The sequence below is a fragment of the Mustela lutreola genome, chromosome 1 (assembly GCF_030435805.1).
Source record: "Mustela lutreola isolate mMusLut2 chromosome 1, mMusLut2.pri, whole genome shotgun sequence".
NCBI lineage: Eukaryota > Metazoa > Chordata > Mammalia > Carnivora > Mustelidae > Mustela > Mustela lutreola.
Genome location: NC_081290.1, coordinates 240,172,752 through 240,193,586, shown reverse-complemented (window position 1 = coordinate 240,193,586; position 20,835 = coordinate 240,172,752). Strand labels below are relative to the sequence as shown.

Below are 20,835 nucleotides of genomic sequence, written 5' to 3'. Positions count from 1 at the left end.
GAAGCTGAGCATAGGACTGGAGCGGTCACGGCCTTTCCTCCAGAGCAAGGTGAGGCATGGACATGCAACTGGCTGGTGATGGGGACAGAAATACATGGAGATGAACACGTTTGATGTCCAAGCTTAAAGGGGAGCCAGGGCAGGTACTGAACCACATCCTACGAGAGGCATTCCAGTGTGGACTTGGCTCCTCCCCTTCCAGGTCCTTCTCTGCAAAGTGAGGGGTTTGGACCCCCTGACCTCTAGGGACTAGCCAGTTCTAGCATTCTAGATGCACTACAGTTACCAACAGTCAACAGTACAAATATTGTGTCGAGTGGATGCATTTTACTTATAGAACAGCTGCCCATTTCCAGCTTCCCAGAAGGTTCACTTATGCTCTTTTGCAATCAACCACCCCGCCTACCCCAAGGTCACTCTACTTCTGATTTGGAAATCCACAGATTAGCTTTGCTGGTTCTGGAAATTACTATAATCACGCAGAATGTTCTCCGGTTTCTTTGCTCTACGTGATGTCTGTGAGATTCATTCATGTTTTCCCATCCTTCAGTGATGTGATATTTCTCATTACAATGTCGTGTCCTTTGGATACACCAGTTCGTCAGTCTCCCCGCCGGTGGGCGCTGAGTGGTTTCTGCTTTGGGGCCATCCCACGAAAGCTGCTGTGAACGACCCTCCCGCTGGGTCTTGGTGGGGACACAGACCTCAGTTCTCCTGGGGGTGGAACTGCTGACTGCTGGACACATGTTGTTTTTAGCTCTAGTAGATATTACCAAATAGCTTCCCCAAGCAGGGACGTGACTTTTATGGGCCTCAAAATGAGTATAAATAAACAAGGAAATAGAGGGGAAGAGAAAGAAACATATTCCTTAAACAATTCCCAGGACTGATCCTTTCGATACATTTTGAGTTCCTGCGGTGAACTGGGGACGGCTGGGCGGCGCGTCTCGTCTGCCGCACATGCTCGAGGCCTCAGGTGAGCCTGATCCCGGCTCCTCCGGCCGCCAAGCCTTGCGGGCCTCTGCTGAGGGGACAAGGCTCTGCCAAGCACAGCAGGCGCCAGTACAAGGCCCAGCAATGAACGCTCGTTCCTTAACAGCTGCTCAATGGTTGCGAGAGACCCTCTCTCTCGTGGAAAGAAAATCAAGCTCATGGTAACTTTCATATTTCAAACCTCAGCAACCTGCAACACAGAAAGACTTTAAAACATACCCAAGCAATTCCCTCCGGATCTTTGTGGAAAAGGCAAACTCAGGGCACCTGGGTGGCTCAGCGGTTAAGTGTCCGCCTTCGGCTCAGGTGCAGGAGGCCTGCTTCTCCCTCTCCCACTCCCCCGCTTGTGTTCCCTCTCTTGCTGTCTCTTTCTCTGTCAAATAAATAAAATGTTAAAAAAAAAAAAAAAAAAAAGGCAAAACAATGAGAGTTTCTGAAGCATAGCACCCCACGCCGGCTGTGCCAGGCCTCCTGCCCTCGGCTCTCTGCCAGCTACCAGAGCAGGCAGCCTCTCTCCAGGACAACTCCTGGGACTCCTTTTTTTTTTTTTTTTAAGATTTTATTTATTTATTTGACAGACACATTGAGAGAGTGAGCACAAGCAGGGAGAGTGGGAGAGGGAGAAGCAGGTTCTCCACTGAGCAGGAAGCCCGATGTGGGGCTCCATCCCAGGACCCTGGGATCATGGCCTGAGCCGAAGGCAGACGCTTAATGAGTGAGCCACCCAGGCACCCCTACTCCTGGGACTCTTTGAGGGAAAACCCTGACTGTGTTCTGGGCACTAGAACTTGCCTTTCTGTAGAGCAGGTCTTCTCAATCTTGGCACCATCGACAGCTCAGGCCAGAGGACTCTTGGCTACAGGGAAGTGTCCCATGATTGTAGGAAGTTCGGCAGCATCTCTGGCCTCTACCCACCTAGACTGCCAGTAACAGTACCAGTTGAGACAACCGCAAATGTCCCCACACATTGCCAAATATCCCCTGGGGGAGAGGGGCGCAAAAGTGTCCCCTGTTGAGAACCACTACAGTAGAGAAAGATGTTTAAGAAAACATTAGCGAGTGTGTTCTCTCCTTCTAGAAGGGAAAGATCAGCTTTCCAAGACACAATCAAGCTGGCCTGAGTGAGTGGGCTGGCTTAGCCCACAGTAGGCATTTCAGTCTTGGCAACCATGTGAGACCAAAACAAAAAACACACTATTTACTCTGGTAAAACTGAAAGAAAAACCAAAAGTCATAAAAAGAAAATTCAGGAAAGCAGAGGTTAAGCGGATTTGGAGGTAAGAGCAACAATGAGGGAGATATCTTAAAAGTTCCCGTTTGTGAGCGCACACATCTGCCATGGTTTCCCACAGGAGTAACTCAAACACCAAACATGAAGACTTAGTTCACCTTGTGACCGCACTCATCTGGAGGTCCAAGCTCCAAACTCAGGGTTTTCAGGGAGTATCCCTCAACTCAAGTCCATCTCATTATGTGAAAATATACAGATAGCCACAAAACCTCACCCTGTTCTAGTAAATCAGGCAGTTTAAAATGCATGCTGTTCTTGTGTTTTTAATTTTCTAAGTCCATTTTACTAAAAAAACACACACAAAAAAAAAACACCAAAAAACCCACAAAAAACCCAAACATACAAAACATTTTTAATATATCTTAGAAAATTAGCAAAAAATTAAGAAAGTTCAGCATATTACATTGTACAATATTTAGGTAAGAATGTTTGCAAATTATAAATATTTGTTCTCTCTCAACATAGGACATCATAAAAATACATTTTTAAAACTTTCTTCATGTGTAATTCCTATAAATGATCATATCCCTATTTATTAAGGAAAAGGCCTGATTATAACAAGCATTCACACACTCCTGAAATTTTCTGTACAGTAACTACAAAAAGCAAGGGGGTCTGGCAGCAGGTTGACCCTCCAGACCATTTTAAATATTAGAAAGAATTCAGTTAGTATCAAATCACCACTCCAATGGGGCTTAGTTCATCTCTGTGCTATCTTTCATTCCTCAGGATCTATCAGCCAAAGCACTCGCTCCCTTGAGTTGGGGCCACCTGGGCCAGGACGTGGATCAGCGGCAACGCATTGGGTAGAAAGCCCCACACAACTGCATCGGGGACCGCGAGCAGGGATAAGGGTCACATGCTGCCAGATGGCCAGAGCAGCAGTTGCAAGCCTCCTGGCCAGCGGCACCCGCAGCAGATCAGCGGGCTGGTTTAGAAGGCTGCGCTCCGAGACAGGGAACTGCTGCCACAGAGGAGGGAGAGCGACCCCGTCCCCCATGGCGGCTGACGGCGCCCCCCCGCACGGTGTGTGCGCGGCTCACTTCCCACGAGCACCTGAGGGAGCTAAAGGGAATTTTCAGAAGCTGAAGTTTTCAAGGAAAGAGTAGATAAAGAGCTTGATAGTGTCGAATTTTTTTTCTTTTCAGGTGAGCCCTGATTTTCAGGCAGAGAAATCAGATGGCTTCCTTAGTATATTGACCTGATAGGAGGCACAGAAGGAAGATCAGAAGCGGCAAAGCCAGTTCCTGTGTCTTTAGCATCGAGCTTTCCAGCTCCACGGGGCTGCGCCCCGATGGGCCCGGCCCCTCGCCCCCCTCACTCCGTGCTCCTCCTCCCCTTCCAGCTCTTCTCTCTCTCTTCCAGCTCTGCCTGGGTGAAAGCCGCAGGGCCCCAGTTAGTGATCAGGTGAGGGTGTTTGGAACCTAAGGGACAAACACACCTTAAATAGAGGAAGTACCACACCCTTCAGTTAACATACCCATTTCCCCACAGAGAAAACAGTCACTTTCTCCTTTATTTCTCCTCTGAGGAATATCCATCAATGTCATACCCCCCAAAACCACCAGAAGACGAATGCAAAGGGAATTCCTGGGCCTTCTTATCTATTACAGGGCAAGTTACTCAAGAGCAATTGACCCCAAACAGTTTGGTTTCTATGTATTTGGACTAATGAAGACTTTTAGCACAATTCAAACACACAAATAAAAGAGAGGAAAAAATTGGGAGAATATCTGATTACTCCAAGGAGTGTGTTACCTGGCTCTATCAATCGAATTAATCCTTCATGCTGAGCCACTTTGTCTTTCCAGCTCTTGGTCTTACTAGTTGCCATCTCCAGCTTCTTCTTAACTCCCTGGAACACAAGGAGATTTTGGATGATGCAAACACAACGGGAGCTCAAGAGCCAAATAAAAAATGACTGGGTGCTGACTCTATGATTGCGGGTTATTCCAGGAAATCCTCCCAGCCACTCTCAAGAGGAGCAACTCTTATTACCCCCATTTTACAGATGTGGAAACCAGATGCAGAGAGCTTGAGTAACCTGCCTGAGGTCAGCTAGGGGACCTACTGACACTGCTACACATGAACGGGTAAGACCCCTGTGGAAGCATCACGGCTCGCCACTCCTTGGCTCCAAACGCCACCTCCCCTGTCCTGTGTGTGACAGCAGGTAACTCTCCTTGCCAGTGGGCACCATTAAGGTTGGTCAGTAAAGGGCACTGAAGGGACACTGGAGGAAGGGCCTCTGCTTCCGGGTTCTACTGGACCCTTCTCGGTTGCTGAGAACCTGCCGCTCTTCTCAGCAGCTACTGTGGCAGGGGGCACCCCAGGGGCTCACCCCAGTGGCCAGAGGACAGCCTCCCAGTCATTGCTCTTTTGCCGTCCAGGGGGCCAAGGCCATGCTCTCTCCAAGGAGGTCGGGATCACAGTCATGGGCATAAGGGGCCAGGATCAAAGGGGGACCCTCTTCCAGCTGGGTCCCCTCTCTGGGTGCCCTGCTTCAGGCACAGAGGCATGGGCTGCTTCCTGTACCTGCCATTGCTGCCTCCTTAGAGTCTTCATTTCCTAGCAGGCAATCCCCTTATTGTGGCTAATAACTGCTTATATTAGACCTCTCCTGTTCAGATTACTGTGTGCCTTTTGACTGGACTTGACCTGATCCCCCTCTCCACCTATAAAAACTACTACTACTCACAGCTAGGCAAAATTCTCACTACAGCTTCTTACAGCTAAGCAACTGTTGTTCTTTCTAAATGTTTAAGTTTTTACTTTAAGTCCAGTTAGTTAAGCCAGAGGACTAGATTAGTTTCGGGTGCTTAAACATTTGTTTTGGAAACCTGAAATCCAGGCATCACCTCGTACTGCTCCAGCGCCTGCTTCCGCTCGAGCTCCAGCTGCGCCAGCTGCTCCATGGCTTCCTGCAGGGCCCGCTCTTTCATGACGCGCTGATTCTCCAGCTCCTGCTTCTCCGCCTCAGTCGTCTGAATGGCCTGCTGCTGCTCCAAGTGCCACTTTTCCAGTTCAGCCCTCTTGGAAGACTCTTCCTCGAGCAACCTGCGACACAGAGCGCTCAGGATCTAACCTGCCCGGGCGCCCACACCCGGCAGATGCCAGAGCCCCCAAGGCCATCTCAGCCAACCCCCTTCTTTCACAAGGAAGAAACGAGCAGCAGAGGCCCACATTCCTAAAGCTGGTAAGGCGACCCTTGCCGCCTGTCCTGCTCCTCTCTGTTGCACTCTTGTTTGAAAACAAATTAACATTTATGAGAGGTTTACTGTGCCACAAACTGGGCCAAGAACTAAGTGTATTTTCCTAATGAATCCCCACAATAAACTTAAGTGCTCTCAGCATTCATAGTTCAATGATGAAGAAAGTGAGGCACAAAAGCTAAGTGACCTGTACCACGTCATTCACCTGGCAGGTGGGAGGGCCAAGTTGTGAAATGTGCCTGGGCTGCTGTAACAGCAAAACATTTCTCATCTCGTACAGACCTACAACCAAGGACAATGCTAACAAACTAATTAAGTGAGGGAAGAAGGAGCCAACAGAAGGCAGACTAAATCAGCTCCCACTTGGCTGAACAATCACTACGTGTATGTCACTCCCTTGACTTCTCGACTGCTAACCCATCAGTTCTGCAAGGTACTGTCATCCCTCCAGATGAAGCAATAAAAAGTCAGGGTGTAAGTACATTACACAGCTAGTAGTGGATTTTTCACCAAGGTTTGTGTGACTCCAAAAGGCTATCTTTGAGTCACAGGCTGCCTATCTAAAATATCGAGCTACAGAGGCTTTTAAATAAACTGAGGTACAGCCCAAACCTGTACCAAGTACAGACGGTGTGGTTAGATGCCGGCCCAGGACCAACACACTTCCAGTGGCCCAAACATCAGTATATTCTTCCAAAGCCAGCGAGGAGGAGTAAAGTGACGGACCAGACGGCCTCATGTCACCACCCCAAGCCGCAGCCCACCCCCCCACCCCGTGAGAACTTCCTCTGCGACACCCTGCAGGGTGCTTATCCGACTCTGCTCAAACCGTCTGAGGGATGGCCCGCCCACTGCTTCACGAATCCAGCAAGTTTATTTATGGGCAGCCGTGGAAAGTTCTTCCTAGACTAGGAATAGCTCTCCCATCCACTGCTCCTAGTTCTACACAGGACCGGCCACTCCTCCTTAGATGTCTTCCGGAGTGTAAGACCCACAGCTGAACACAACACTGCAAATGTGCTGTGACAAGTGTTTGTCCACCCACTCAATATGTGCATGTATGATGCACCTTCTGTGTGCTTTTCTAGGCACTGGTGAAACAACATGGAACAGGAAAGGCCTATTTTTTCATCCTAGTGGTAAGAGTATAGAAGGGGATGCACGTTTGCAGGTGTTCAGGCTGCCCGGTCTGAATCCCCTTCACGTGTCCAAGGAATCTGCACAATGGGCATCTTGATGGGAAGCAGGGCCCATCTCCCACTATGGAAGCCAAGGCCAGACCCCTGCCCTCCTGCCCTTTGGCAGCCAGGGCACAGTGGAAGCCCGAGATGGGCCTGCCTAAGCAGATGCATTAGGAAGAAACGAGACTCTGGAACTTGGACTCTGAAGCAACCCACACAAAAGAGCAGAGACAGTGGAGACTTTATCTTGCTGGAGGTGGGAGCATCCCGTGTTGAGTGACAGCAGAAGGCGTAGGGACCCACACATGGTGCCAGTGCTGACGTCAGTGGCATCCTCAGAGCGCTCTCCCCCCAGCCTGGCTGGTGCTGTGGCTGGGCTGCTCAGCCTTGGTTCATGCCTGTGTTCAGGCCTGGCGACCTGCCTGCTCTACACAGATGGAAAGCCTGTCTAGGGCCCTAGAAGCCAGGGTCTTCCAGGGCCCTAGACCAAGAGTAAACAAGTTGGCCAGCCAGCCAGGCCTCCAAGGTCTCTCCGGTCTGGCAGACACTCCTCCCTCTTCACCAGAACGTTAGTCATTCCTAGAAACAACATTCGCCCCAGCGAAGCACATAAAGACACAGGAGACAAACAGAAATGGCACCTGGCCTGAAGCTTCCGCACAGTCTCCTCGTCTTGCCGGGCCTGTCTCTCGTCCTCCAGGGCCTCCTGCAGCTTTAGATACATGTCTTCCAGCTCCCGGACTCTCTGCAAATACTGTTCCAGTTCAGAGGACTTCTGGGCAACTTGTTCTTCCATCTGCTGTCTGATCTGATGGGATAAAAGGGTCATGTTACACTCAGGCTGACTTTATCCCCAGGGAAGGTCTCCCGCTGCTCTCAAGGGGCTGTTCCTGATGGCCAGCCCTTGCCGCAGCCCAGCAGGGTGGGCAGGGCCCCGTCCCCCACTCCCAGACTGAAGATGGAGCCAGGAGAACACCGCAGCCAATACCAACACTGAGACCGCAGCACAGTCGGGGCCACAGGCTACAGCCCTCATGCTGTCTTTCTGCCCAGGGAACATTCCATCCCTTCCACTCCACACTTTAAGATTCAAGTCAAGAAAAATCGTTTCCCTGAATAATTTCTCTTTAAAGTCCTTTCTATTATACAACCACAACCTCTTTACCCATAGTCTTCTCTAAAAGGAATGAACCTCTGCCCAGTTAGAACAGCCAGAGGGAGGGTTAAAGGGGAAAGGGACGACTGACCAGCAGCCAGCGACTCCTCTTACCTGGCTGCCTCCAGGCCCCTCTTCTTCCTCCCTGGGGCACATCCAGCCTTGGGGGGACTCAAGCACCCAAGTTATCACCCTAACAAGTATATGGGTTCTCCTTTCTGTATTAAACAGTTTTGAATCTCAAAAATTGGAAGACAAGGATATCTCAATGTAACAGCACACCAGCATATGTGTTTGTGGTTTATAAAATATTCTCATTGCTCACTTCCCTGTCCTAAGAGTCATGAGAGATCACATGACAACACCTCCAATGTAAAGAGAAAACTTATGCTCAAAAGCAGGAGTAGAAAAGAAAGAACCCAGCTCTTCTGGCTGTGAGTACAGCGCTCCTTCCCCCAACAGCTGCTTGCCTATGAACTTTTCTCTCCTAACATGAATATATCTATCTCAACTCCAAGCAACAAAAACTTAATAAATGTCACCAGCATCTATTTGATGGGCACTGGGCTCAGTACTCTCCCATACATTACAACTCCACGTAAGACCTGTGTTCCAATGAACTAGCTAATCACCTCCAGCAGCCTGGCTCTTGGGTGTCTTGGGGGATGAATCAGAGCTGCTAAGGGAAGCAGACCAGAATTCATATGTTCTCATGATTTCAGAACCTCCCACTTTGCTCATGACAGAAGAGGAATGTCATGGAACCCGTGCTTACTTTTTCCATAGCTACTTATTTTCCAAGCCAGGACTCTTTGAGAAGGAAAAAGAATGCTGTTAATAATTATATCAGGATGGCAAGGACTAGCCCAGCAAACCAAGACATACAGTCACCCTAACCACAGTACTTATCACCCCATTCCATGAATTTCTATTCTGGGGTACTAAAAGCAAGGCTTACATCTTTTACCTTTATATCCTTGGCCTGGTGGCTGGCACATAGGTGCTCAATAAGCCCATACCGAATGAAGAAACACAGAACTTCCCTAGAGCCCCCTGCAGGTCAGAAGCATAGCCCAGCTGACAAGCTGGCCTCCCTCCAGCCTCCCAGGCCTTGGTCCCTCCCCCTTCACCCAAACTGGCTCTGTGAGCGAAGGCAGCAGGTCCCAGGTTCCCAGCTGTGTGGCACTCACAAGCTTCTCTCGCTCCAGCTCTGTGCTGAACCTGGCCTGTAGTTCCACTTGAGTCTGAAGACGTTTCTTTTCTTCTTCTGCTGCACGAGATGCTGCTTCTTCCAGTTTCTACCCAATCAAAAACCCACCCCCAGAAAAGCAATAAATATTAGAGTGGAGGTGCATTAGGAAAGAAAAATGGTGGCACGTGGGTGGCTCAGTCGGTTAAGCATCTGACTTCAGCTCAGGTCATATTATCAGGGTCATGGGATAAAGCCCCACATTGGGCTCTACTCGGCACAGTCCGCTTGGGATTCTCTCTCCCCGCTCCCTCTCTCCCTCCCCGCTGCTCACTCTTGCACATTCTCTCTCACTAATAAATGAATAAATCTTAAAAGCAAAGTCTCAAAAGACCTAACTTTACACTTCAAGGAACCAGAAAAAGAAAAAAATGAAGCCCAAAGTTAGTTAGAAGGAAAGTAACAAGGACTAGAGCAGAAATAAATAAAAGAGACCAGAAAGATAAGAGAAGATCAGTGAAACTAAGCTTGTTCTTAGAAAAGATAAACAAATTGACAAGTCTTTAGTTAGACTCACCAAGGAAAAAAGAGGATACCACAAACTACAAAGGATCATAAGAGATTAGGAATAATTATACACTAACAAATCAGACAACCCAGAAGAAATTTACAGATTCCTAAAAACATACAACCAATTTGATTACTAGAAGGAGATTCAATCAGTGATCAGAAACCTCCCCAAAAAAACAAGCTGTCCCAGGACCAGACAGTTTCACTAGTGAATTCTACCACACATCCAAAGAAGAAGTAATGTCTATTCTTCTCAAACTTTCCCTCCAAACTCATTTTATGAGGCCAGTGTTACCCTTATATCAAAAGCAAGAAAAGAAAATCAGGGGTTAGTATCCCTGATGAACACAGATGCAAAAATCCTCAATAAAATATTAGCAAACCAAATTCAACAATACATTCAAAGGATCATATACCATGATCAAGTGGGATTTATTCTTTTGTATAATTTAAATTTTTGAACCCTATGATTATATTATCTATACAAAAGATTATGTATTTTCTAAAGAAACCACGTAGAAATAAAAGTTATTTGGCAGAGGAGCGGGATGAACAGGGAGAGCACAGAGGATTTTTAGGGAAGGGAAAATAAGCCTGAATGATACTGTAATGGTAAATACATGGCATTATACATTTGTCCAAACCCGCAGAATGCAGAACACCAGCATGAACATTAAGAGAAACTACGGACTTTGGGTGCTATGAGTATCAGTGCAGATTCATCAATTTTAACCAATGTACCACTCTGGAACGGGAGAGGCTGTGCGTGTGTTGACACCGGAGGGACATGGGAAATCTCTGTATCTTCCTTTCAAATTTTATTGTGAATCTAAAAGTGCCCTACAAAAATAAAGCGCTTTTTCAAAAACAAACAAAAAAAAGTGGGCAGCCCCCTTAAAGAAATGTATTAATTTACAAAAACTACATGATTTCTTGTTCTTTCTTCCAAATTAAGTGAAGCCAATCAAGTCTTACAAAACCCACAAACATTATGAATTCCAGGTGATTAAAATATTCATCTAAGCAGTTTTTTCCCTAAATATGTTTCAACGAAAACTTGATGAATTTTATTTCTTTGTGAGAAAAGGAAAACTAAAGATTATTAAGGGATCTATAATAACTTCTCAACACTTAACAAATCCCAAATCAGTTTCTTAAATAATTCTGTAAATCGAGGTAGGAGGAGAGCTGTCTAGTTTGGCCTAGGCCTTGCCAGCTCTGGGCATACATTCACATAAAGCAGAGCAGGGCACCTACATCCTCATGGGAGACAGAGTTTAAAAGAGTCTAAAGGTTCAAAAAGATGCCAGATGGGTGAATCTCAAATGCATGATGCCAAGTCAAAGAACACAGTCTTGAAAACTTACATACTGAGCAGTTCCATTTATATCACAATTTGGAAAAGGCAAAAATACAGGAACAGAGAAAAGATGAGCGGTTGCGGGGGTTAGGAATTTGTGGACAGTCTGAGTACAGCGGGCAGTGTGAGGAAATTCTGTGGGGCAGTAGAATTGTTCTGCATTCTGTCTGTGCTGGTTACAAGAATCTAGACACATGTAAAAACTCACACAACTATATATAAACCATGAATCTTACTGTTTGTAAACTGCCAAAAAATTAAAACGAAAGAAAAAAGGACACCAGAACTTTCAAATTTTGGCAATACTCTATCCTAACTTGGGTAACAGGAGAGCCTGCTTCCTCCTCTCTCTCTCTGCCTGCCTCTCTGCCTACTTGTGATCTCTGTCAAATAAATAAATAAAATCTTTAAAAAAAAAAAAAAAGGACACTGGAACTTTCAAATTTTGGCAATACTCTATCCTACTTGGGTAATAGTTTCAGGGGTATTCACTTTGTGATGCTTTCGGACACACTCTTTCGTACTCTCTTCTGTAGGACCTATTGCATAATTTTTAAAAAATTATGAAAGAAGGACAACCAGCCCAGATTTCCACCCCACTCTGCTAACATCCACTACTGCCATATGTACAGTGGATGATGGAAGCAGTGATCACATACTACAGGTGCTCATCCTAGTGGGATGTTTTAAAAACTTACGGGAGTTTTTAAAGAAAACATATTACAGCAGAAAGGCAAGATGCAAGAGTGATTCAGGAGGAAGAGCAACAAGACCTAAGAAGCTGCTTTTAGAAAGTAGGCATGTCGGGGCACCTGGGTGGCTCAGCTGTTAAGCGCCTGCCTTCGGCTTGGGTTATGATCCTGAAGTCCTGGGACAGAGCCCCACATTGGGTTCCCTGCTCAGCAGGGAGTCCGCTTCTCCCTCTGCCCTTCATCCTGCTCGTGCTATCTCTCTCTCAAATAAATAAATAAAGTCTTAAAAAAAAAAAAAAGAAGAAAGAAAGTAGGTAAGCTCTCTGGAAAACAGTATGAAGAGTCCTCAAAAAGTTAAAAGTAGGGCTACCCTATGACCCAGCAAAGGATGCAAACATAGTGATTCTGCACCCCAAAGTTTATAGCAGCAATGTCCACAATAGCTAAAATATGGAAAGAGCCCAGATGTCCATCAACAGATGAATGGATAAAGATGTGGCATATATATACTCGACAATCAAAAAGAATGAAATCTTGTCATTTGCAACAACATGGATGGAACCAGAAGGTATTATGCTACGCAAAATAAGTCAGAGAAGGACAAATACCATATGATTTCACTCGTACATGGAATTTAAGAAACAAAACAGATGAACATAGAGGAAGAGAAGGAAAAATAAAATAGATGAAAACAAAGAGCAAATCATAAGAGACTCTTAACTACAGGAAACAAACAGGGTTACTGGAGGGGAGGTGAGTGGGGATGGGGTAACTGTGATGGGCATTAAGGAGGGCACATGATATAATGAGCACTGGGTGTTGTATGCAACTGATGAATCACTAATAATATACTATATGTTAACTAAATTGGATTTAAATTAAAAATTTAAAAAGAGGGGCGCCTGGGTGGCTCAGTGGGTTAAGCCTCTGCCTTCAGCTCAGGTCATGATCTCAGGGTCCTGGGATCGAGCCCCACATCGGGCTTTCCGCTCAGCGGGGAGCCTGCCTCCCCTCCCCCACTCTCTCTCTGCCTGCTTCTCCATCTACTTGTGATTTCTGCCTGTCAAATAAATAAATAAAACTTAAAAAAAAATTTTAAAAGAAAGGTATGATGGATAGGAGCAACTTTCTAGCTTCGTACACCCACATTAATTCCTAAGGTTACAAAAGTACTAGAAAATTCTTTGTGAATCTACTCAGAGGATGTCAGCACAAAGTGTGGCATCTCCATGGACTAGAAAGGAAGAACCCCACCAGGAATGTGGGGGCTTATATTGTGAGTATCTCCCATACTCCACAGCAAAGGTGCTACAAAAGAGATAGGAGACACAAAAGGGTCTTTGATCTTGTAGACAGCAGGTGCTCACTGATTCAAGGCAGAAACAAGGAGAGTGTCCATACAATGAGGACCGTCACCTCCAGAACTATGATACACCTGAGCAACAAGGTTTTCCAATGAATGTCAATTATCCTATACAATCAATAGTACTTGATCTCCTAGCCCAGAGATGGAAGGAGAAATTGACCCAGACTGTATCTTTGATTCCAAAAGGTAAGTGAGACCCACAGTTCTATACTAAGAGTATTCATAAGTAAAGCTAGCGGGGGGGCACTAAAAAAGCAACACATCACGCCCAGGTCACCAAAAGTGACCTTGACATCGAGGAAATAAAATTTCTCATCTTTCTCTGACAAAATTCAACTGTGCTCACTATTCTTATACATGTTCTTGTCCGGTCAATGAAATGGCTTGCTGACCTGAGGCCCTCATATTTTCAAGGCTGAGAAAACCAGGATGTCTCACTCAGCAATCTAGATACACTTCCTGAGAAAATAATTTACCAAAGAAGCTGTCTAAAACTGCACGCACCTGGTCTTGGTAGACCCAAAGCTTGTCAGGAAGGTAGATGTGGCCCCTACAAGGGAAGGGAGAGCCCCCCCAGCCCGGTGTCCACACCCACCTTCCTCACGGTCTCCAGCTCCTGCTGCTTGTTTTCGTTGGCAGCCTGGAGCTCCTTCATCTGTCGCTCCAGCTCCTCCTGCTCAGCCAGCAGCTTCTTCCGCAGTTCTTTCCGACGCTGGCGGGCTTCTTTATGTGGTGGGGGACTGCCCAACTTCAACAGATGGATAGTAGAATGAATGGCTGTAAAAGGTGTAGGACAGAAAAAGGGATGAACTGTTTATTCTTCATAAGCCTAAAATGCGGATGGCATAGTGGGAAGAAAACCAGAGGCCCAGTGGACATTCTGCTTCTGCCACTGAGTCATAACCTGCAGCATCGGTCTCCTCATCTCTGAAATGAAAGATGTGATCTCCAGAGTCCCTTCTAGCTCCAAAATTCCATAACTGCGTATCTATTCTTAAACAGATACTTGACACGGGAATAGTGCACACAATTGAAGAACTTACAACACTTTCAATTCCCTTCTCTGTATTTCTAAAAAGGCCAAATAAGAACAAGAAGTAGTAAGAGCTGAGATTCAAACTTCCTGATATTTGATTTGCTACATGCTGGGTTCAGTCTGCCCTTATCTATGCCTTATGAAACCATATCCTTATACACTCCCTTCCTGAGATGGTAAGAGTAGCTAGCATTTATTGAATACTTGCTGTATGTGTATCTTTACATGCATCATCTCATTTTTATGTATTTTCCTGATTGTTTTAATTAATTTTTTGAACAGCTATTACTTTCACATTGTTCAAATTCAAAAGCATGGAAAGTCATACAGGAAAAGTCTCCCTCCTGCTCCTATCCCAAGTTCTGGCTTCCCCTCTCCATTACCAACTAATGTTAACAGTTTCTTGTGCATCTTTTCTAGAGATATTTTAAACATATACAAATAAATATGCATATGCATCCTCCATCTTCTTTTGACATAATACACTCTTCTGAGCCTTGGTTATTTTCACTTAATTTATCTTAGATAGCTTTCTGTATAAAGCATTATACTGGGCACCTGGGTAGCTCAGTCGGTTGAGTGTCTGCCTTCGGCTGGAGTCATGAGCCCAACGTCTGGGATTGACATCAGGTTCCCTATTCAGCGGGGAGTTTTCTTCTCTCTCTCTCCCTCTCCCCCTCCCCCTGCTCATGCTCTCTCTCATTCACACACACACACACACACACACACACACTCTCTCTCTCTCTCTCTCTCTCTCTAATAAAATCTTTTAAAATAAGTAAAACAAATAAATAAAACATTATACATACTGTACAGAACTGTTTCTTCTATCATTTATTCAACCATTTTGCAATTAATGGACATTTAGGTTATCTACAATCTACCACATTTCTGCAATGATGTGCCATTTTTTAAATGTGCAAGTGTATCTTCATTATCTGTTAACCCTCACAAAAACCTTAAGAGGTAGGTACTATTTTTTTAAAAGATTTTATTTATTCAGACGAACCACAAGAGACTATGGACTCTGAGGAACTAAGGGATTAGGAGGGGAGGGGGGTGAGGCGTTGCGTGGGCCTGGTGGTGGGTATTGTGGAGGGCATGTACTGCATGGAGCACAGGGTGTGGTGCATAAACAATGAATTCTGGAACATTGAAAAGAAATTAAAAAATAAAAATTTTTAAAAATTATGTATAACTTCACTTGAAACAACAAAGAAGACTTCTATCAGTTAAAAAAAGAAAGATTCATTCATTTGAGAGAGAGGTAGTGAGAGCATGAGCAGGGAGGAGAGGGGGAAGCAGGCTCCCCACTGAGCAAGGAGCCTGATGCGGGACTCAATCCCAGGACCCGGAGATCATGACCTGAGCCAAAGACAGATGCTTAACCAACTGAGCCACCCAGCTGCCCCAAGATGTTGGTACTATTATTATCCCCATTCTATGGAAAAGGAAAAACAGCTACAAAATTCATAATTCAAGTGACCTAGGAAAGAGGATTTAAACCTAGGTGCACTTGCCTCAAAATCTTAAGCCACATCAAAATGACCAAAATTTTCAGTATAATTGTACTTATGTCCAAGAATATCATATTCAGAAGCTCCTTTCATGACTAAAAAAGAAAATCTCATATGTAGTGTTTCATTCTTTACTAATTTTAGAATACTTTATAAGTTATTAAATCAAAAGTTTGTGTTCTTAAAATAATTATTTAAAACTAGTGATTTCTTATGAAAATAACAGATCTTTTTTTTAAATAACAGATCTTAAAAATTACTGGAAATATTCTAAAGTGATTGCATTATTCCTCTTTTGTTTTCTGTTTATTAAAAATTCAAGATGGTCACTTAAAAATCCTTCTAGTTCTTAAAAGTAGAAGTTCCATTCTCTTTAAACAATAAAAGTTAATAAAACCTAAAATACCCAGTCTATAATTTTCCCATAATCTTATTATGCAAATGAAACTGATGAAAACTTCGGGAACTCTTCTCAATTTGTTTTTCTTTCAGCTACTATGCTGCAGGCAAAAAAGAGAACAATGCCTTTAGCATCTTTAATGAGATTAAAATACAAAGTCAGAGCTCTCAAATTATATCTTGACAAATAATAAAAACTGTCTTACCTTGAATCCACTCCTGTTTCTTCTTCTTATCTGAGGCACTGATTTCAAAGGTCTTATCAAAACATTTTATGAGAAAAAGACATTTCTTCCCATCTTTGTCAGGCAAGGACTAACACAGAAAGCAAAATCAGTTTTTTTTAATTTTATTTTTAAGCATTTAAATTTAATCTCAATTATTTATACAAATCCAGCTGAAATTCAACATCAAGAGCATATTTCTGATTTACAAAATGCTACTCTCTAGGCAACATTACCTATGGTAACAATGACCCCTGATTAGGATACTTCATGTGGACTGCGAGAACCACCCAACACCTGCTTTGGCTCTCCCGAGCACAGGAACTCTTGCATGTGAGCACACCCCTTACAGGAACCCTGGAAGGTATATCCACATTGTTACAACAGGTACTGACCCAGTGCACTACTAGACTACTAAGCCAGGGTGATTCCCATGTCCGCCTGATGCAGATCCATTCTCTTTGCACTTGAGCTGTTATTAAGAGCAAGCTGTAGCTCCTGTTCTATATCCGTAAGCAGACTGGTATGGCCTATGGTAAATCTTGTGAGTCTCCATGTTTAGCCAAATCTAAGAAGACCCCTTCGTGGACAGTGTACACCCTGGGGTATTAATATAGCTACACTATTTCATCCATCAAAATACACTGTCATTTATGAGCAAGATTTTAGGTAATTTAAATGTTCTTCATCAAATACAGATGTGATGATAGTTCAGATATAAATTAAAACTCAAAATTTATGTTTCTTCAAGGCTTCACTTCTTTACAGAATTAACAGCAATGAATAAGGTATCCTGACTGAAAGTCACCTAAAATATTCAAAGAGAATGCTTGTATTTTCTTTAATTTTACTTACTGTACTCAAAATGGCCCAGATTGCCTCATATATTCGTGATTTCAAACACTGTCTTACTGAATATTTTTGTGTTTTCTTTTTTATAACTCCATTTTATTCAATAAATATTTCCTTAGTGTTCAAATAAATCTGACGTAATCCCCATACTTTATTCATGAGACAAAAAATAAATTCACATCACAAAAAATTTTTGTCAGTTTATCTTGGTTTTGGTTCAGAAAATCTGCAACTGCCTATACTATTTTCTAAGTATTAATTTTAAGATTATTTTAAGGTTCTATAATCTAGAAGCAAGATAAAAGACTTCAGCAGCAGGGGGCAGCATCAGAAAGAGGTAACAAGAGACTCTTACCTCCACACAGCAATTTTCATCCAAGAGAATGTCTCCTTTCTTATCTTTCAGATCCTCACTCACATAGTAAGAAATTATGTTGGGTTTTAGTACAAACCAGCGTTCAGTCCAGTTTTTCCGTTTATGGCCTTTTTTCATCATGTAACCCTACGAAGGATTAAATCTGGTATAAATGCCTGGCCTTTTATCTATTGGAGACAATATCAGTGGTTCTTGACCTTTGTGGATCTGAACCCACTAAGGATCTATGAAGGCCGAGGGCACTAAATCCAGTCAAATACATGCATATGGAAGTTTACACAGAATTCTGGACATGCAGAGACAACAGTCCGCCCCACACCCCATCTCCCAGTGCTTATAGCCTTAGAACTCCCGGTGCTAAAAGCATTGTCATTTTTTAAATTCTTTTTTTTTTTTTTAAGATTTTATTTATTTGACAGACGGAGATCACAAGTAGACAGAGAGGCAGGCAGAGAGAGAGAGAGAGAGCGCGAAGCAGGCTCCCTGCTGAGCAGAGAGGCTGATGCGGGACTCGATCCCAGGACCCTGAGATCACGACCTGAGCCGAAGGCAGCAGCTTAACCCACTGAGCCACCCAGGCACCCCTTAATTCTTTTTTTTAAAGACAGGGAGAGATAATCTTAAGCAGGCTCCACACCCACTATGGAGCCTGACATGGGACTCAATCTCATGACCCTGAGATCATGATCTGAGCCAAAATCAAGAGTTGGATGCTTAACTAACTAAGCCATCCAGGTGCCCCTGGATAATAAAAAATTATATATAAACTTTTTTATAGTGATTCTCAGTAAATTAAAATCTCAATTAATGAAAAGGGTAAACTTGGCCAAATATATATTTCAACCAAAGGCACCAACCTAGCCTTCTACCGACCTCCCTCTCTCACTACTCTGGAGGAAGAACTCTGCTCCAGATGAACAGAAAAGGAATGAGCAGTTAGGATTCTGGCTTCAAAATGTAGCTTCTACACTCACACTTCGTCTAGGCCTATACTTCCTTCCCAGATAGTAGTCATGAAGGTGCATAATTCATATTTTTACTTAAACAAAATGACACATTATTACAGGCCAAGCCCTTCGGGGTTGTTTGAGAATAGCTGACCTTTTTTTCTTTTTTTAAAGATTTATTTATTTATTTGAGAAAGTGCTCATGTGCTCAAGGGGGCGGGCAGAGGGAGAGAGAATCCCAAGCAGACTCCCATGGAGCACAGAGCCTAGTGTAAGGCTCAATCTCACCACCTCAAGATCATGACCTGAGCCAAAACCAAGAGCGAAACACTTAACTGACTGAGCCACTCAGGAGCCCCAAGAACAGCTAACATTTAAGTATTAAATGTACAAGGGCTGATGGCCTATAGCAGACTATATGTTATCATTAAATATTTATTACCTTGCTGTATCATTTGATTATTATGCCAAGTTCTAATCATATACTTGTTCAGTTTCTTAATCCTTAGACATTTAAGTAAAAGCTATCTCATACTGAAATTCACCTGTAGTCTGATTATCCTGCCATCCTGGTAGGCCTAGAACTCTTTGGACAGAGACCATGTCTCACACTTCTTTTTAGCACTAAAAACCTAGACAAATGAAACCTCAATTAATGTTTATTGATGGGAATCAATTAGGGAAAAAGAGCAAAGACAACAATATCACCTGCTGAATAAATAAAAGACCAAGGTAAGGAAATCCCAACTTGGAGTTATTATTCAGTATAATAATTAAGAAATCTGGGGGCGCCTGGGTGGCTCAGTGGTTTAAGCCGCTGCCTTCGGCTCAGGTCATGATCTCAGGGTCCTGGGATCGGGTCCCGCATTGGGCTCTCTGCTCGGCAGAGAGCCTGCTTCCCTCTCTCTCTCTCTGCCTGCCTCTCCGTCTACTTGTGATTTTTCTCTGCCAAATAAATAAATAAAATCTTTTTAAAAAATAATAATAATAATTAAGAAATCTGAAAAAGCCACTAAAAATATATATAATTATATAAATTCTATTAAACATTAAGCTTCCCATATGTGTATCAGATGCTATGCAGGTCATAATCTATAAAATAAATGCAGTTTTGCTATATAAAGGTATTTCTCTCCAAAATAAGGGTATTTTTCCGATTTTATAAAATACACAATCAGGGGGGCGCCTGGGTGGCTCAGTGGGTTAAGCCTCTGCCTTCAGCTCAGGTCATGATCCCAGGGTCCTGGAATCGAGCCCCCCACATAGGGCTCTCTGCTCAGTGGGGAGACTGCTTCCTCCTCTCTCTCTCTGCCTGCCTCTCTGCCTGCTTGTGATCTCTCTCTGTCAAATAAATAAATAAAATCTTAAAAAAAAAAAAATACACAATCAGGGGCACCTGGGGGCTCATTGGGTTAACCCTCTGCCTTCGGCTCAGGTCATGATCTCAGGATCCTGGGATCAAGCCCTGCAGCAGGCTCTCTGCTCAGCAGGGAGCCTGCTCCCCCACCTCTCTGCCTGCCTCTCTGTCTACTTGTGATCTCTATCAAATAAATAAATAAAATCTTTAAAAATATATATATCTCTCTCTCTATATATATATATAATCATATACATACATTCATGTATAGACTCATATAAAGTAGTAAGTTCAATAACAAGTAAGGAATAAAGAAGAAAATAAAATTTACAGAAATCCCACAATCCAGATCACTTTTAACATTTTGGTGACCATCCAAGGGGTTGTAAGATACTTCCTGTTCAACAACCTGATTTTTTCTCTGAACAATATGCCATAAGGATCTTTCAGATCAACAAATATGGCTGTACACATAACATTAAAGTACTTCAAAAATAGTAAGAAATGTGTTCACTTAAATGCTTAAGTATACTTTAAAATTATATCAGTAATTTTTTTTAATTAAAGCCTTATATAAGACTAGGAAAATAAGAAACTTTATTCCTGTTCTAATCAGTGTAAAAGTATAAATGACTTGTACTCAATGAAAATATCTTATTTCAAACATACATTCTAAAGGTAAGGAGACAGGACTCTTACCTGTTTCAACACATCTAATATAAGCTCATTAAAGACTTCATTAATCGCCATGGACACTGTCTGCCGGTCCATGCCTTTGCTGAACTGTCCATTTCCAATAAGCTCAATCAGTTCCCACACAGAAAGGCCATCTTTACTGTCATCAAAGTTGATTTTATAATGTTCAAATTGTTCTTGCTGCCAACCTCCTCCCATAGCTTCTGTAAGTTTCTTAAGTAGGTATTCAATCTGTACAAAGAAAAATGTAAAAGTATTAATTCCTAGTTTAAAAAAAAACTTCTTAAAACTTAGATATATATCTATGTTACTTACACTGATAGGGTCAACTTAGGACATGTTTTTTTCCAGTTACAAAAGCATATCTTTAAATAATCATGATACTATCATGGGGAAAGGTATGGATACACTGGTCTTATAC

General features: G+C 43.4%; 1 protein-coding gene across 2 annotated transcripts in view; it reads right to left on the bottom strand.

The window, feature by feature from the left end:
• Window positions 1–2,616: 2,616 nt before the first annotated feature.
• Window positions 2,617–20,835, bottom strand: part of SWAP70 (switching B cell complex subunit SWAP70) — a 68,414-nt gene continuing 50,195 nt past the window's right edge. For both annotated transcript variants that reach the window (XM_059135834.1, XM_059135845.1), the window contains 9 exons: window positions 20,418–20,645; window positions 17,394–17,540; window positions 16,169–16,277; window positions 13,606–13,787; window positions 9,024–9,131; window positions 7,319–7,485; window positions 5,143–5,341; window positions 4,043–4,139; window positions 2,617–3,708 (listed from right to left, as the gene is read on the bottom strand). In XM_059135834.1, coding sequence (XP_058991817.1) covers window positions 3,602–3,708; window positions 4,043–4,139; window positions 5,143–5,341; window positions 7,319–7,485; window positions 9,024–9,131; window positions 13,606–13,787; window positions 16,169–16,277; window positions 17,394–17,540; window positions 20,418–20,645 — 1,344 coding nt within the window. In that variant the 3' untranslated portion in view covers window positions 2,617–3,601. The remainder of the gene's footprint in view (window positions 3,709–4,042; window positions 4,140–5,142; window positions 5,342–7,318; window positions 7,486–9,023; window positions 9,132–13,605; window positions 13,788–16,168; window positions 16,278–17,393; window positions 17,541–20,417; window positions 20,646–20,835) is intronic.